Source organism: Xylaria bambusicola, assembly GCF_022495145.1.
Source record: "Xylaria bambusicola strain CBS 139988 unplaced genomic scaffold F5B22scaffold_2, whole genome shotgun sequence".
In the NCBI taxonomy this organism is placed as follows: Eukaryota; Fungi; Ascomycota; class Sordariomycetes; order Xylariales; family Xylariaceae; genus Xylaria; species Xylaria bambusicola.
This window is the reverse complement of record NW_025953555.1, coordinates 529,484-545,499: the sequence shown is the minus strand read 5'-3', so window position 1 is coordinate 545,499 and position 16,016 is coordinate 529,484. Positions and strand designations below refer to the sequence as shown.

At 49.8% G+C, this 16,016-nt stretch overlaps 5 protein-coding genes across 5 annotated transcripts; 3 read left to right on the top strand and 2 right to left on the bottom strand.

The window, feature by feature from the left end:
- Positions 1 to 1,450: 1,450 nt before the first annotated feature.
- On the top strand, positions 1,451 to 3,623 carry F5B22DRAFT_655513 (uncharacterized protein; the record flags this gene model as incomplete). Its single annotated transcript, XM_047979891.1, has 7 exons — positions 1,451 to 1,534; positions 1,689 to 1,732; positions 1,905 to 2,131; positions 2,208 to 2,265; positions 2,328 to 2,547; positions 2,599 to 2,720; positions 2,774 to 3,623. The coding sequence occupies 7 exons, from the start codon at positions 1,451 to 1,453 to the stop codon at positions 3,498 to 3,500; spliced, it is 1,482 nt and encodes a 493-aa protein (XP_047835658.1). The 3' UTR covers positions 3,501 to 3,623.
- Positions 3,624 to 5,251: 1,628 nt separating this feature from the next.
- Positions 5,252 to 9,457, top strand: F5B22DRAFT_585187 (uncharacterized protein). Its single transcript, XM_047973479.1, has 4 exons — positions 5,252 to 5,799; positions 7,027 to 7,794; positions 7,850 to 8,089; positions 8,148 to 9,457. The coding sequence occupies exons 1-4, from the start codon at positions 5,669 to 5,671 to the stop codon at positions 8,776 to 8,778; spliced, it is 1,770 nt and encodes a 589-aa protein (XP_047835657.1). The 5' UTR covers positions 5,252 to 5,668; the 3' UTR covers positions 8,779 to 9,457.
- A 331-nt stretch (positions 9,458 to 9,788) lies between these two features.
- F5B22DRAFT_641443 (uncharacterized protein) lies at positions 9,789 to 11,126 on the bottom strand (the record flags this gene model as incomplete). The annotated part of the gene is made up of 5 exons (XM_047977990.1): positions 9,789 to 10,046; positions 10,124 to 10,448; positions 10,515 to 10,697; positions 10,753 to 10,865; positions 10,926 to 11,126. The coding sequence occupies 5 exons, from the start codon at positions 11,124 to 11,126 to the stop codon at positions 9,789 to 9,791; spliced, it is 1,080 nt and encodes a 359-aa protein (XP_047835656.1).
- Positions 11,127 to 12,056: 930 nt separating this feature from the next.
- F5B22DRAFT_655505 (ribosomal protein L1p/L10e family protein) lies at positions 12,057 to 13,440 on the top strand (the record flags this gene model as incomplete). Its single annotated transcript, XM_047979890.1, has 5 exons — positions 12,057 to 12,485; positions 12,536 to 12,646; positions 12,695 to 12,838; positions 13,005 to 13,121; positions 13,178 to 13,440. Exons 1-5 carry the CDS (start codon positions 12,467 to 12,469, stop codon positions 13,438 to 13,440), a joined length of 654 nt encoding a protein of 217 aa, XP_047835655.1. The 5' UTR covers positions 12,057 to 12,466.
- Positions 13,441 to 14,516: 1,076 nt separating this feature from the next.
- On the bottom strand, positions 14,517 to 15,796 carry F5B22DRAFT_641441 (NUDIX hydrolase domain-like protein; the record flags this gene model as incomplete). Its single annotated transcript, XM_047977989.1, has 2 exons — positions 14,517 to 15,205; positions 15,265 to 15,796. 2 exons carry the CDS (start codon positions 15,794 to 15,796, stop codon positions 14,517 to 14,519), a joined length of 1,221 nt encoding a protein of 406 aa, XP_047835654.1.
- Positions 15,797 to 16,016: the final 220 nt, after the last annotated feature.

The window sequence follows — 16,016 nt, the reverse complement described above, 5'->3', positions numbered from 1 at the left end:
TACTCGGTGGGCTAATCATCACAGCATCTGCCATGACGATAACCTGCCAAGAACCTGGTAAGCTTCGGATACTACCCGAGCCGGGTGCGGGAGTGTAAACCTCACACTGTAGAAGCTCTGTTTGGATGAGGTAAATGGTCTGCTTTCTATCTAATAACACGGTGAATGCTAAAGTACTTGAAGCCTTGCGTTGTCGAATAATAAAGACTTGGTCAAGAACGACAATAGGTCGCTGATTGTCTAATCAACCGTGTTCTATTCCTTGAAGCAGAAGATGTCTAGTATTACCTGTAGGTCAAGTCCTTTGGCCGATTGAAGGAGGGATCATAGGCAACAGGGGTGATGATAATGTCATCAACACCACCATGACCATCAGCAGTGGCAGCAGCAACACAGCACGGGAACAAAGTACCAAGTAGGGCTGAAGCTCGTTGAGTTACATACAACGCGCACGTACTAGGTACTACCGGTTGGTGACAGAAGTGGAGTCCCAACGAGTGCATCGTACAAGTAACGGCTGCGGTTCGTCATTCCGGCTAATACATTGTTGATCAACTGGTGGAATTGACCGGCTTGACAGCCGCTACGGAGTGCTACTCTTCATATTCTTGCCGGCTGGACTCGGAATTAGAGGACAAATGGAATATCCGACTCCGAGTACCGAGAGTGTTGCTTAAACTTAGGTACACCAGAGATGCTCATATTGGGATTATGCTCTGCTTCCTTCATGTGCCCTTTAGAATGTGGCCCTGGGCCATATCTACTGTACCTGGAACATAGGCTGAATCTGTCATCAAAATCCGAGGGCCCCGATTCAAAAACGACTACACCAGGGTAGACCAGGTAGCGTCGACGCCTGCGGTCTAGTTAGTGTACGAAATATCTGGGGTCTTACTATTATTACCATCACTCCACCCACCCCTCGCAATGGTTTCTCGCGAAGAACATCCCACCGTTCATGTACCTACACTTGCCTCTCTACTAGGTAATCCATTGGACAGCTGCCGAATGAAGTTGTCTGTGAAGCTTCTGCCTAGATAGTATACCCAGTACTTTTGTTTTGTGAACCTCCCCTAAAAGCGCAGGCGACACAACATATCCACGCGGATATTGATACCCTATCAAATCGCCTCCTGAAAATTGCCCGTGTCTGAGACGTTACCAGCTGTCTCCGCAGGACCCAGATAGTTCCCTGATTAGAATCTGATGAAATCGTCCCCGCGACGGCATTTTTACCTGCCTCGAAGCCACTCTGGAGCGACCTTAGGATTTAGCACACGCCAAACGTTTCTAGGGCCGGCTTGAATTTCCTCGGCCCTTAGGACGCAACGGTTTCTCCTTGCTGGGAGCGAGTAACATCCTCGAAGACGATAAAGGCAACGACAGACGCCCGTCTCCTTATCTGCTATCCTAGGGACCGATATTGTCGAAGTGCCTTGGTCTATCCGCCATGACGGCCGAAGGGTCGACAAACATGTTCCAGCGGCAGCGCCAGAGGAGATTCCATCGGAGGTCACGTAATGGATGTGCAACAGTGAGTTCCATCCTGAGGTCTTTCTTCCTTTTCTTTCTCGACCATTCACGGAACTGGTACCGCCCACCTGCAACACAATTCAGATCTGTGCGATTTTCCACGGATCAATCGAGGTAGAGTGCAAGAAGCAGGAGATACTGACGAGTCTCTTCAGTGTAAAGCTAAACATATACGATGTGACGAGAGAAAACCGCTTTGGTAAGAACCAAGATCCCAATGCCCGTGCAAACTATTTGGGGCGCGGCCTTACGCTTCGGATAATCCCACCTTCGTATATTCTCAGCCGTCCAAGAGCCTCTGGCCTTGGACTCTTCCCCCCTGCTAATTATGCACATATCACATCGCTTGACAATTGCTAACACGGATGTAGCACATTTTGTCTTCGACATGGTGGATCTTGTCAATACCTAACCGAAAGCAACTCAAGCTCCACGAATGCACCAACCACACAAAAGCCTGTATCCACAAACGAAGAGCCTCTTGACCCAACCATAGCAGGGAGCTTGGCTCCCATTCATATCCATGATATCTCGATGGACCCTTTTGTTGGCACTCAGTATGAAATGCCCTATAAGTCACGGCCTCTCTTCTATCTGTGTAAGTTAAGCCTGGTGGCTACGCATACATAACAAACCACTTAATGGGGGAAGAACGCTACTAACAACGCATGCAGTTGCTAGCACCCGCGTGTTATATAGATCTCGTGTCGAAAGGAATCAAGACTCGTTTCTGTATATAACCCTGCCTCAACTGTTCCTTCTACCGAACCATAATGACTGACTGTCGTGTGTAGTGTACATCGAGCTTTATCACACCCAGGCTTTCTTCACGCTGCTTTGCTCCTGACGACCTTACACTGGGCCTGGCATACAGGGGATGTAGAGCAGTTTCGTGTCCCATATCTTTACCACAAGGTGCAAGCTATTCGATTCGTCAATGAGCAGCTGCAAAACCCGGAAACCGCTGCTAGCGATGGTACCATAGCCGTGGTGGCGAGTCTCGCAGTTATGGAGGTATGCTATGTGGTCTAAGTGTGCTTCATGAAGACTGCTAACGTCCTTAAGAATTCGCTCGGATCAACCGAAGCGGTATCCTCACATTTGCAAGGCCTTGCAAGGATCAAGGAACTACAAGGCGAGGAAAGACGGCCCAAAAACATGGGTCTCCTGCAGCGCATGATAGCCATGTGAGTAATGGGTTTTCATTCAAAACATCACTGGCCCTAACAAGATATCTCAGGGCAGCTCGGAGCGTGTCAAGCCGGCCGGTCTGGGACATGCTGAACATCAGCCGCACGGATGATGTGCACCAATCAGTCATCATTTCACTTCTTCGCATAGCATTGCGGCCCATCTACAGCATACCTACTCTTAGCGGCGTCGAGGACCCCGAAGAACCGTTAGCAGAGGTTCTCGCAAAGAAGACGCCACATCCCCGCACAAGCGATATCCATACGATACCAACACATAGGACGGTTGATACTAGTAGATCGGAGTTTCTCACTTGCTACTTTTACCTCTACATGATACTCCGTGAAAATAACGTGGACTCGTTCCTCGTAGAATGGTTCATAGAACAGCTGCTGGCTGATGTGTGTCGTACCGAGGCCCTTATGCAGAAAGGTCAATATAGCCAGTCGCTCTGGTTCTGGACAGTCATGTTCGGGGCTTGTGCAGCCCACACGACCAAGAACTACTCGGACTCAGAACAGTCTCACATGAAGATGCTGAAGAATATCTATCTCGACAAGATTAGCTTAGTCAGCCAGCTCTTGAGGATAAGGAATTGGGAAGGGGCAAAATCGATACTACGACTTTTTGCTTGGGAGGATAGCTTTAACGGGGAGTCAGAAGTACAAATGATTTGGGAGGAAGCAGTGTGGGGAGACAATGGGAAACGACCTAGAACGAAACATATGGATTATACAGTAGCCTTGCGTCCGGGCGAGACGGGCATAGCAACGTGAACAAGGGGGGTAATAAGAAGAGAGAACTGCGAAATAAGACAACGTGTGATACGAGGCCGGCCCGCAATGGCCACGAAAAACACCGAAGAGCCTGAACGTCCAGCCCAGACCTGGTGGGCTCCAAACTGCCATGGCCTACGTTGTGCGAGGCAATCTGTCTGCCAACTGACTTGGCCAGCACGCTACAAGAAAACAGGATAAACTGCATTGTAGATAGAGGCTCTTATGTACAAAGAAACACACGATCAGCCCCTAATTGATCGCCAAATGCTGTCAGCATGATTACTATGTAATGCTTTTGCTCTTGGACAAATACGATTATTTTCGCGTGTCGAATTTGCCGAAATCCTACGATGTGTACACTTAGCTCTTCTGAAACTCGAATACAAATCGAAGAGCCATCTCTTCGAGATGGAGGGCGAGCCAACAGGCAAGGGCGCACACCCATTCCATATTGAAACCAAGAAATATGACATGGAGAGCAACGCGGCAATGCAGGAAAATAATGATGCTGCCGGTAGTAGAGGAAAACGTGAGCAAAGGGACCGGCACAACTCCCTCACCGACTTTTCGATTTCTATGATGTTTGTTTTTGACGTCGTTTTCGTGGTCACGTCCCCCCTCATTGCCAACAAAGCATAACACTAAAGTAACCACCATCACCAAACAAGTTGAGATTAATTACACAATGGAAATCAACATATGCCGGCAGCATCGCAAGGAGAAAGTGGGTATGAGACGAGAGATGCAGGTGAAGGACGCCATGCCTTGCGATACTCGTCACTCGTCACTCGCCCGAGTATTGAATGTGAGGCAGGCCGTGGCAGACTACTTGCTCCCTCAGTAGCAGGGCAGACTGAGGCAGGGAGGTGTGCCACGGTCGAGGGGACATCCGGGGAGTACCAGTGGTTAGCAACTTGGACGGTGCTGCAATGATGTGTTGTCGCTGCAGCCATGGATCCTGATCACGCAGTGATTGGCCATGGACGGGGCTCACCTGCCCCCTCACTGGACACGACCCGGTCCACCGCTCTTCGCCAGAGCCTATGGCGAGTGCAGGAGCTGCGAGAGATGCCGAAGAGGAGAGGGTCGACGCAGATTCTGCTTCAGCTGACATGGGCCATGGCCAATGTGATGGCCGCCGGCTCGAGAAGACGAGGAATGGTGTACAAAGTACGAAGTAAGTGAGGGGGAGCAGCACAAGGGACCGAGCCTACCGCTCTCTGTAGCATGTTGTGTCCACTACGATACCGCAAGAAGAGGACTGAAATCTACCTACGAAGTAGAGAGAGGAGTGAAAAGTAATCTTAGTAGGAGATGTGGGCTACTGACGTCGTAGGATTAGCACACGATGTCTGCAAATTACCTCTATCTGGCATTGGTTGCGAGCCTGAGTCTGCCCGAGGTTGAGGGAGGGAAATCAAGGGAAATCAAGGCACTGCGTTAGCGCAACCGTCACTGCAGCATTTAGCGCTGGCAGCCCCCTGTAGACAGCGTGGGACTGGCCAGCAAAGCAGCGCGCCAACGGTGCGGTCAGCGACAATCCGCCAATCGTAGCCCACTATAGCGAAGGCCAGCAGGGGCCAGCAGGGACGTACCCTGCCGAGCCATGCCGCGCAAATGGCAGCGCTGGCATCATCTCCGCCCACTCCATCGCTCTCCATCGCTCTCCATCGTCGACCCTCGTCGAACCCTCGTCGACGACCCTGTTGCTGGCGTCTGTGGACACACAATAAAACCCCCAGTGGTCCCTCTCTGTGCCCAACTTCGCTTCTTCCCTCCTTTTTCTCTGCCCAACAACGCTTTGTTTCTGCCCAACAATCATACCTGACGCCCCTCCACTCTATCTTCATCCTCTGCCATACTCACAACAGGCCCCCTCAAAGCCCTCGACGCCTTCTCACACACTCACACACATATTACATATTACCACTGCCTTCTTGCTGTTATTATCCCAATATTACACGACAGTCGGCCCTCCACCCACAGGATCCCAGACCTCAGGCCGTATTCCCTTCAGGTGCTTCAGGTGTTACCACATCCACGGAACTCTTGCTACCTGCAACCCCCTTGGTCGTCGACATATCCGTCTCACACAGCCCATAGGATTACCACATCAGTGTTCTCGACGGTTGAGCATCCAGTCTCACGTAAACCGCAAGAAATTGATGCCCTTGATTTTGCCACAGGATCAGGACCACTTTGATATCCCAGGGGACATGGCCACAATGCTTGCCTCACGAGACAGTATGGCTGCATTCAACTCCTTAGATCTGGACGATGTCCACACTCCCGCGAGGTATTTTGCATTGATTTTTCTTGTTCGTCTTCAACCGGAGTTTTTGGGCAGATCTTACTCTGTATTTCTATCTCGATGTTGACCGAAAATCATGTACCAAGCCTTTCATTTGTCTTTGATCATATTGGCGCAAGTGCTCTTCAATGTCCGGACACTCCATTTGCAACCTAGGAATTGCCAGGATAGCCGAGTTTGAACATCGACCCAGGAATCATGGTATTACCCGGACATCCCACATGGTCGACCCAGGTCTCAGATGCCGAGACTTTGCTTCCACAATGGATAAACAGCATGCTTGGCAAACCCTCGCAGCTGGATTCAAGAAATTACTGAAAAGACCGTCAGGTCTACATAACGGTAGGTGTCAATCAACCAACTGGCCTGAGTGCCCTCGACAAGACAAGGACCAAATTAGCCCAAGTTGCCTAGTGACATAACCCGTGGACACTGCCTGGATAATTGCAAACCCGTATGGATCCCGTTCTACTATTCGACATGCCGACGAACCTGCCAGTCTTTCCTTTCGACGACGCGTTGCGTCCACAAGCCGTTGTCTTCCCTACTACATCTGCGTTGCTTCATCATATTCATCATCAAAATATGATGCTATGAAGCATGCGATTCCTTCCGGACCTACGTTATCTATGGACACTTTGAGCAGGCCGCTCTGTAATCCCGGGACTTTGACCACATTTCCGTGTACATGGAGCCAATTCACGAAACGATCCAGTCACCACGCCATTTAGGACACCACCCAACTCTGCAGACATCTGTGAAGAGAAAATAATGATTTCAGATTGCCATGGCCTGTGCACCTCGAGTCTGTTCACCATCCAGGCGACAACATACAGCAACCAGGACTCGTTTTAGCTTCATATTCCAGTTAGATAGTGCCGTGGACCTACGTCAATCCCTTTTCATTTCTTTCATCGTATCTTTTTGCCGGACACGGGGCCAACCTAGGAATTCATGGCCGTCTTTCCAACTGGAGAATGGACCAGGACCAGCTTCTACTATGAGCTGTCAGGTTCACAATGATCAATCAGTTCGGTCTGTACATAATGGCCCAACATACCCTCCTTGATAGTGACTAGAGCTAACCAGACTTGCTAACAGGGCAAAGTTGTGCCGTACTGGGACTTATTTTTTCTTTTCTTGTCGTGTGCTTTGGCTGTCTTTTCATATCGCCACTGGGAATGCGAAATAGAGTACTAACCTTAAACCCAGTGACTATAGCACATACTCCCAGGGAAACATGCTCTCTACTGCCAGCGGACATTTCATTTATTCTCAAACAGCACATACAGACCTAAATGGTTCAGTATGGGACACTCCAACAGAAGGCACACAGGACTTTCATGGAGATGAAGATTTCCATTTTACATATGGACAGATTACTCCCAGAGGACAGGACCAGAATGAAACACTAGATGACATGACTAGCAAATGGATTGCCACAGAGCAGGCGATGCCTGCACCTGAGCCCATGAGACGTATTAGCTCTCAAAGCTCGTCCAGGAGTTCTAAGCACAGGACTGTCAAGGCCTCTTCACACAAGAGCCGTCCTCGCATACTCTCAACTGTGTCCCAAGGCCAACCCTTGCCTGATTTTGATATTACTGGCAATCCGTCAGTGGATGGATATCTTCTTCAGGATGACGCCCAGTCTGTGACTTCGTCCACCATGTACTACCCGTTGTCCATGAGTGTCGGCCTGCCCATGGACGGCTTACCTACAGATGGAATTTCGTATTCCCCCTCGCTGCTAGCGTCAGGTTTGGCGCACCAGCATATTGATCCTGTACACATGCAGTTGAAATTCGACCCAAGCGTCGCAGGTAATTCTCCCAGTGCTTCGTGGGGTTCTCTTAGCCCAGAGTCCCGCATCTCTTCGCCCGGAGTTCCCGAGGATACATGGTCTTCTTCAGTTCCCATAGGTTCGTCGCCAACACACACTAATGACTCTTCTCCAGTCATGGACGGCACGTCGCCTAGGTAAGTTTCCAAGTCTATATATCTCCGAATTCCATCTAACGTAGTATCATTGTAGCCTTGATCGCCAAATGGGCATGATGACCACTGATGATCTCAATGGACACATACTTGCGGAAGATATGTTCGCTCTACCACCCTCCTTTACCCGTCGTTCGAGTGGTGAGGGAGAATCTTCCGCCAGGGATCACCCCTTGTATAAGAATGCGTTCCCAAAGCCCGATGGACTTTTCCACTGTCCATGGGAGGGCCAGGCCAGCTGCAACCACAAGCCCGAGAAGCTCAAGTGCAACTATGAGTATGGCCCCTTCACTGTTGCAACCGTGTTTTATACAATCTAACTCTTAATGCCACAGCAAATTCGTTGACTCCCACCTCAAGCCATATCGATGCAAGGCAGAGGCTTGCGAGAATGCCCGATTCTCGTCTACCGCGTGTCTTTTGCGCCATGAACGAGAGGCACATGCCATGCACGGTCACGGCGATAAGCCTTATCTTTGCACATACGAAGGATGCGAACGTGCCATTCCAGGGAACGGATTTCCGCGCCAATGGAATCTAAGAGACCATATGCGTCGTGTACACAATGACAATGGCAACTCCCTTGCCGCACATACAGGTCCCTCTCAAACCAGCCACGCATCTTCGACTCATTCAGCCAAGGGTCGAAAGCGAAAGAGCAAGGACTCTGTGGACTCCAGCTCTAGTAGTCGCAAGCAGGCATCCAAGTCAGCTCAAGCAGCTGAAGCCGCCGCCGCTGCCAAGGCCGCTGAGCAACCTCTAATTGATGAATGGTACCAGCACCAAAAGGCCCTGCAAACGTACTTGCAGGCATACAACAGCCCGGATGCCTTCGATCATGTCCACACACTTGGTGATGCCACAGACCACATGGAAGCCATGGGAAAGATTTCAAAGAAATTGCTCCAGACCAAGAAGAGTGCTCGGGAGACGTATCGACGATCGTACGGACACCACACTGGGTAAATGAACTGGACATAATCACATCACTCGCCACTTCACTCGTTGCACACCCAACATCTTCGTTCTGCGATCAAGCGCCCAATGTGAGCTAACTCAGCCTTTGGGTTGCAAGTGCACATGATACCTATTCCTTCCTACCTGGCCTGTTGGCCGGATGTGGAAACTTGTAGCAGTGTCTCATCAGCGATGGTCGCTGAACCGAATGGATCGGTAGTAGACTAAGGACCACGGGACTACAGCCCCTTGCTGTAGAGCATTCTGGATTCAAACCAGGAAGCCCAAAGAAAGATGCCCCAGGCCCGGGGCGGGAAAACCGGAACCACAGGTCATCAATCGCTATCCGGGATCAGCGATAGTGACCTGCCTACTAGGAGAGGAACCAGCGCCGCGGTGGCAGCTGTATTTTTTGTCGTTGATTGCTGAGTGATATTCATCCTAGGAGGCCCAGAGATTCTTGACGTTTTTGCAATTGAACTATCGGTTGTGAGACCCATGGCTAAGCTAATGACAGCTATCTCGGTCGCTTCCGCTCTTTCGTGCTGGGGATTTTTCGTTTATTTATGATTTGCTTTGTTTATTTACAGGTCTGCATGCAAATGCGATATGGATGTTACTTGGACTGGGTGTTTACTCATATTGGTTTTGTTTGGAATGGCGTTTCTTGTTGGATTATGACATGAGCTAGTTTAGCTTTGCTGATTGAAAAAAAAAATTGTCCCTTATGTTATTGACCACAACCTGTGCAATGATGAGACACGCGCCTTTATATAATTATTCTTATAAATACCGACAAGTTTCCTCGTATAACACATTAACTGTGTCTTCATTTGAACGCATAAACAAGGGGGGCACTACCTCAGCGTAGCACCATTCTTCCCCCAGCATATCTCAGTAAAAGGATCATTGCACAATTAGAGAACTATGTATCTAGATAGAACTTGCTTGTAAATTTCTAGGATGCCGTGACGCAGCTCAAAGCACTTCGAGATGTCCGAATTTCGACAGCGCCACATTCAAACCTGGCGAGAGGGGCCGGGCGACATATATACGTGACGGCTCTGATGCGGTGAATGTGTAGTACTTGTGTCCGCAAATGAGGCAGAGGAACCTCGGAAGGACGTGTCCTTGCCGGTGTTGAGCAGCGAATGCATTCCTAAGCTGTCCTCCTCTCCATACAACGGGGGCGGCGGGAAATGTGAAGGTAGCACGCGGGATGCCTCGCGTCGCTTCTGGGTAAAGAAAGGCTTTGTAGCCGGGGCAGAGGCGCATATCTTGCCAAAGAGTCGGGTTAATTTGATGTCTCTAACGCATATCCATCTGTATTCGGGTTAAGAAAACGAGTACTTACGATCCCTAGGTGAAGTTCTATGAGGCTGGTGAGCCATACGTACCATGACCTCCACGTCTCATCATAGTCCGACGCATTTAGCAAGAGCCATGTGAAAACGGTCCTTGCAATACCTGCGGCGCTCGCGACTAGCCCGATACCAAAGAGACTAGCCACGATGACCCGCTGTCTGGGCGACAGCTGTATTCTCATTGCCGTCCGGATAGGAAGTAGCACTACAGCGAAATCCGTGACCGTGTTGATGATGCCCGCGGAGAAGATGTGAGCCTCCTCGTTAATACAGTTACCCTGCGCTCTGTGTAAAGTCCAGCCATATGATACCGGCCTGGCAATTTACCTGTAAGATGATCATTGACATTTGGCCGGTCGTTGCGGAGGATAGCTGACGTACCGGCACTGGAACGTTTCTACCATGATGAAGATGAAGCAGTTGGTGGTGATCAATACTGCCAGGGCTAAGACAATGGCGTTCTCGACTTTGTTATTCGAGGCTGTCGTTAAACGTCGGACCATTGCGAGCATGGATAGCTTGGTAAGGCTTGTTGCCAAGTCAAATAAGAATAGGTGCACCAACCTATACGATGTGAGCGGGATATTGACTCGACCAAGAGTTGAAAGGAACACAGTACGTAAGGACGAGATTCGATCTGTAGAATTTGGGTTCGACGTCCCATATATGGCGGCCCCATTGGAAATCTTCTTGTGTGATAATTCCAGTGACGGTGAATGCTGTCGCGGGTAACTATTCGTCCACCTTAGTGTGACCGCAAAACACTCTTTGTGGCCGAGGTGCCTAACGTACATATGCTAAGCAAATCAGTGCGTCGTCAAGGCCACATCCCTTAGTTAGTTGTTTGCGCGAGTATAGTCGAATAAGCAAAATGAGGGTGACAATTATTAAGAGTGACGACCCGACGACTCGCCCGACAGGCGCCCTCGACTCCGGGTTAATGTAGTTGGGCTTTGGCCAGCTGGCAATGACCTCGAGGGGAGGTATCCTCATTATATATATATTTATGACTGTTCTTGACCGCCCGTAAAGTAGAGAGAAAACTTGCAGTCACCGGAGTATGAGGATAGCTCCCACAAGTCTACGTCTCTAGTGAAGAGAGACCTAGTCGAGATTATCTGAGATATCACAATTGGGGAATGTTTATTATATCAACGCCATTCTAAACAAGGAATAGTCAACAGCCACGTTCTCTCATGTCTGGGCCAAGGAGAATATTATAGCATGCTGCATACGGCAAATCGTATCAAATACCAGGGGATAACCAAGTTGCAGCTCTTGCTTTCCATTGGCCGAGATGCATAGTCGAACCGTCAGAAACATCCCGAAGCACGCGTTGCGATCATTTCTGGGCGGCGATCATGCTTTCTACCGGAACGTGAGGAGAACTGAACCCGGTTTCGCGGGAGCTTCGAACTGAAGAGTTTCCCGCTTTGCATGAGAAGACGGACACAGTGGGTGGCCCTACTTCACTATTCGTGATCATTCCCTGCCCTAGTCCAGCACGAGCAGACCATATATGATACATCCTGTTTACGTTGTATTCGGGACTTAGCGAAGCGGGAAATGTTTCACGGGGTGTGAGTGAGGTGACGTTGATAATCGGATTGCAGTATAGGCTTGCTCTAGGTGGCTGTACAGCCAATTAGGTACTCTGTTAACTTCCTCAGCTGTGACCGTAGGTGCATAATAACGCATGTCTTTGACCTGGGCATGGAGCTGGCCGTGGCTTGACTGGGGGCTCTGGACCTCGAAGCTGCGAAGTTTTTTCGGATGGACGAGGTAATCTAACACGATAGGTATCATAAGAACTAGCGATGTAGCTAGTTGCGCTCAGACCTCTCCCGGCAAGGCTTGCCTCTGATGTGAATTGATGGCGTTGTGAGCACACTACGTATGGTTAGGTAGTTGGAAAGCCGTCGTCTCACAGCTACTTGACTTTAGCTGCGGGAGGCCATTTGACACTTTCCACAAAACTGCCAGATAGGCCTGTCCTTGGGCTTTCAAACGACGAAATCGCTGGTTATTCAACTCAAGGCCATGGATGGCCTTTCCTCTTTCGATATGGCATTGCGAGGTTCGTATGTATGTCTGTGGCTTGGCCGAGTTCTTCCTTGTGGCTCAACTTATCTCGACAACCCCTCTTCCCTTCTAGCACTAGCGCCTACGATAAGAGTGGGGCCCACACAAATAGTTTTGTGGGTGAGTTGGCTCAGTGTAGGTAAATTCAGTTTCACCACGAACCTGGCTTGGATATATCCTCTCCTCCCCAAATCATCAACGAACGCAGCAATCCACACCATTAGAGCCGTATCTATTGGAAGACTGTCAACATGTCTAAGATCACAGTCGGTTCGTACTCCCGCTCCCATGTAGCTTATCCACTACTGACTTCGCGACAGCCGGAGTGCGTTCCCAAATTGAGGAACTCCTCAACTACTCCCTCAACGAGAAGAAGCGAAACTTCCTCGAGACCGTTGAGCTTCAGATCGGCCTCAAGAACTATGACCCTCGTGCGTTGACCCGATAAACATATCCAAAGCTCGCCTAACACAATATAGAGCGTGACAAGCGTTTCAGCGGCACCATCAAGCTGCCCTCGGTCCCCCGGCCCAACATGAGCATCTGCATTCTCGGTGACCAGCACGATATTGACCGTGCCAAGCACGGTGGTGTCGATGCTATGTCTTCTGATGACTTGAAGAGTAAGTCTTTTCGAATCTAACCCCCAATTTCCAATACCTTTCCGTTCCTATTTTCCTGCCTCGTGTCTCGTAGGTGCGATGGCAGATTAGGATGGATGATCGAGGTTATGAAGCTTGGGGCAATGTGTGACTTTGTCTGGCAGCCACTAATTTGAACGTGTGATAGAGCTCAACAAGAACAAGAAGTTGATCAAGAAGCTTGCCCGCAAGTACGATGCATTCGTCGCATCTGAGGCCCTGATCAAGCAGATTCCCCGTCTCCTCGGTCCCGGTCTGTCCAAGGGTAAGCCTCAGCTCCTTCCATCTGTTACTTGCGTAAACTAACGCATTTCTTTACAGCTGGCAAGTTCCCTACACCAGTCTCTCACGCCGATGACCTCACTGGCAAGCTTAACGAGGTCAAGTCCACCATCAAGTTCCAGCTCAAGAAGGTGCTTTGCATGGGTGTCGCTGTCGGCAATGTCGGTATGACTCAGGACGAGCTGGTCGCCAACATTATGTTGGCCATCAACTACCTTGTCTCTCTTCTGAAGAAGGGCTGGCAGAACGTTGGTAGCCTTACTATCAAGGCTACCATGTCGCCTCCCCGACGTCTCTACTAAGCGGTTTTTCGCTACTGGAGGATGTAGTCTTAGTGGTGCTACGATCTATGACTTGTGGGCATGGAGCAGACACTAGATAGTGAATTATAACGAACCTCCAGAACATATTGATTGAAATTTGTGCTGTGATTGGACTCCACGTCAAACATCCGTAAATTACAGCTGCGTAGTATTATTGGGGTTTGCCATAGTCCTCACGCATGCGATACCTAGGACCTGTTTATGTGTTATTTGACTCCGCAAGACTTTGAAGCTCACCAACTGCCTCGGTCCAACGGTCGCGGTGCACAACCTTGAAGGACATTCAACCAAATGTAAAAGTGCCGAGTCGAAAATGGCACGAACTTTAACATGTCATGCATTCCATTAAATCATATTCGAGGTTGCTACAAGCAATTATCACGTTCTAAGTATTATGTACGAAGCACCCCACAGTCCCGAACCTGGAAGAGATGGCGTCGGCGGCTGGTTAGGAAGGATGCCTTATTGGTATTTTCTGGAGGAGGCCGGGAACGGAAGGAAACTCATTGAAAGAAATAAGAATAACCCTCAGCAAGCCGCCGTAGCGGAGCCTTCTTTGTAGAAATAAATTTAACATTTGACGATGATAGATTTATCCCATACTGATGATGAGGAAAGAAAAGAAGAGAAAACAGGAAGGAAAATTTGGAAGGCTAAACGCGGATTTATACACCCTAGTGCGGGGGCGCTGCGATTGGCTGGCTGGTGGGGGACGAGCTTTTTTTTTTTTTCTCTCCTTTGCCGTGTGGCTTGTGTGTAGGCAATGTGGCTGGAATCTGTATGGTGGTAGGTACCTAGGTACCTAATTTCCTGTAGTACTACATAACACATAGGTACGCTACCTGTAGTTAGGTAAGGAGAAAGATGAGACATAGCTTGAATTTGTTGTCATTGTCTCGTTGTTCAGGTTCTATTCTATTCATAGATAGATATTTAAACCCCCACTCTATCCAAACATTCTAACCTAGAACCTGACTTTCGGCATATTCTCTATGGGACGTACTCTTTTCTATAGCTTGATATAACACGATGCCTTTCTCATCATGCTGGGAGGATTAGATCTTTGGCGAAGCACTCAAGTATCCATCAAGGACAGCTGCCATCAACCGATTCGCAATGGCAGTTTGGGGCGGTATGCGCAGTTTTCGTTTCTCGGACACCGGGTCTCCAAACCCAACGGAGCTGACACTCATCGCTTCCCTGACTTCATCGAATGTGTACCACTTGGCGTCTTCGAGCTCCGGGTCGTTTCCCAGATTAATAGTCTCGCCATTCGGTGCGGCTTGGCCTATCGCGCCGATCATTAAGTTGGCTGGATACGGCCAGGGCTGGGAGCTGTGAATAACAACTCTCGACACATGAACACCGCTTTCCTCCCACGTCTCGCGGCGTACCGCTTCCTCGATCGACTCCCCGGGCTCCAGGAAACCTGCGAGTGTGCTATACCACCCGGGAGGATACCTCTTCCCTCGGCCGAGGAGCAGCTTTGTGCCGTCGGCTGACACAATCGCCATAATCACTGTGGGGTCCGTTCGTGGGAAGCTGAGATTACTGATGCCGTGTCTTGTAGGGCAGTCTGCGCGTTGCTTGGGCTCGCCACCCTCGGGAACCCCCGCGAGATCTGTGGGTGGACATACTCGCTTCGTGCCCGCGTTGATGGACATGGTCCGTTCACCGCAGCCACCACAGAAAGGATTCCGTGCATTCCAGTCCAGCAGTGCACGTGCTTGGGCATAGATTGCAGCTATTGTAACCATCAGTGTCGCCCAATATAGTTAGGCATGGGACCGATGCTGCGCGTACCTTCAGGGGCATTCAAGGTAAGGAGCCTAGCTCCCGGGATGAACGATACTCCATGCTTCGCCTTGACGGCTTCAATCACACCCTTCGCTTTCTCTTCAATTGACCCCTTGGGCGTGACGTCAACGGCAAAGTAAGGGTTGCCCTTATAGTCGCGGTACTCAAAGCCAGTCTTCTTCTCATCAAGACCGAGAAATAATATAATAGGCTGAGTAATGGCGGAGTTGAAGCCCTTGATCTGCTCCTCTTCAGCCTTTTTAAAAGGCTCCAGGCCAGTCAAGGGCGCAATGTCTTCTTTGTTGACGTAGGCGAGCGTAGTAGTGTCCTTAGCCAGTGGCGAGTAGTTATCTAGGAGCAAGAAGCATGTTGATGGATGAGCAAATGCTGCGTTCAAAAAGGCGTGATCTGCCCGCAAGAATGACACTCGGTTCAGCGGGCTACCAGAAAAGTAATTAGCGACTTCGCGGCCGAACTTGCGTGACAACATAGAGTCGTCTGTGGCTAGAAGCGGCAGGTCCGGGATTGCCGTGCTCATCACCGCGATATTTCGAGGTTTCCTGCTTGAAATGGGGTTTCTCACTAGTTCCTAGTGAGGTCTTGCGCTACTGTAAGTAACTTGTCTGGACGACGTATGAACAGCCGGAGATATAGCCGATCGATGAGTCAATCAGATAAGCAAATGCTACTGTGGAAGACCAAGACCGTGGAGCTCAAGAGACGACTGGGAAAGAGCGCAAAACGAATCGAAGTAGTTC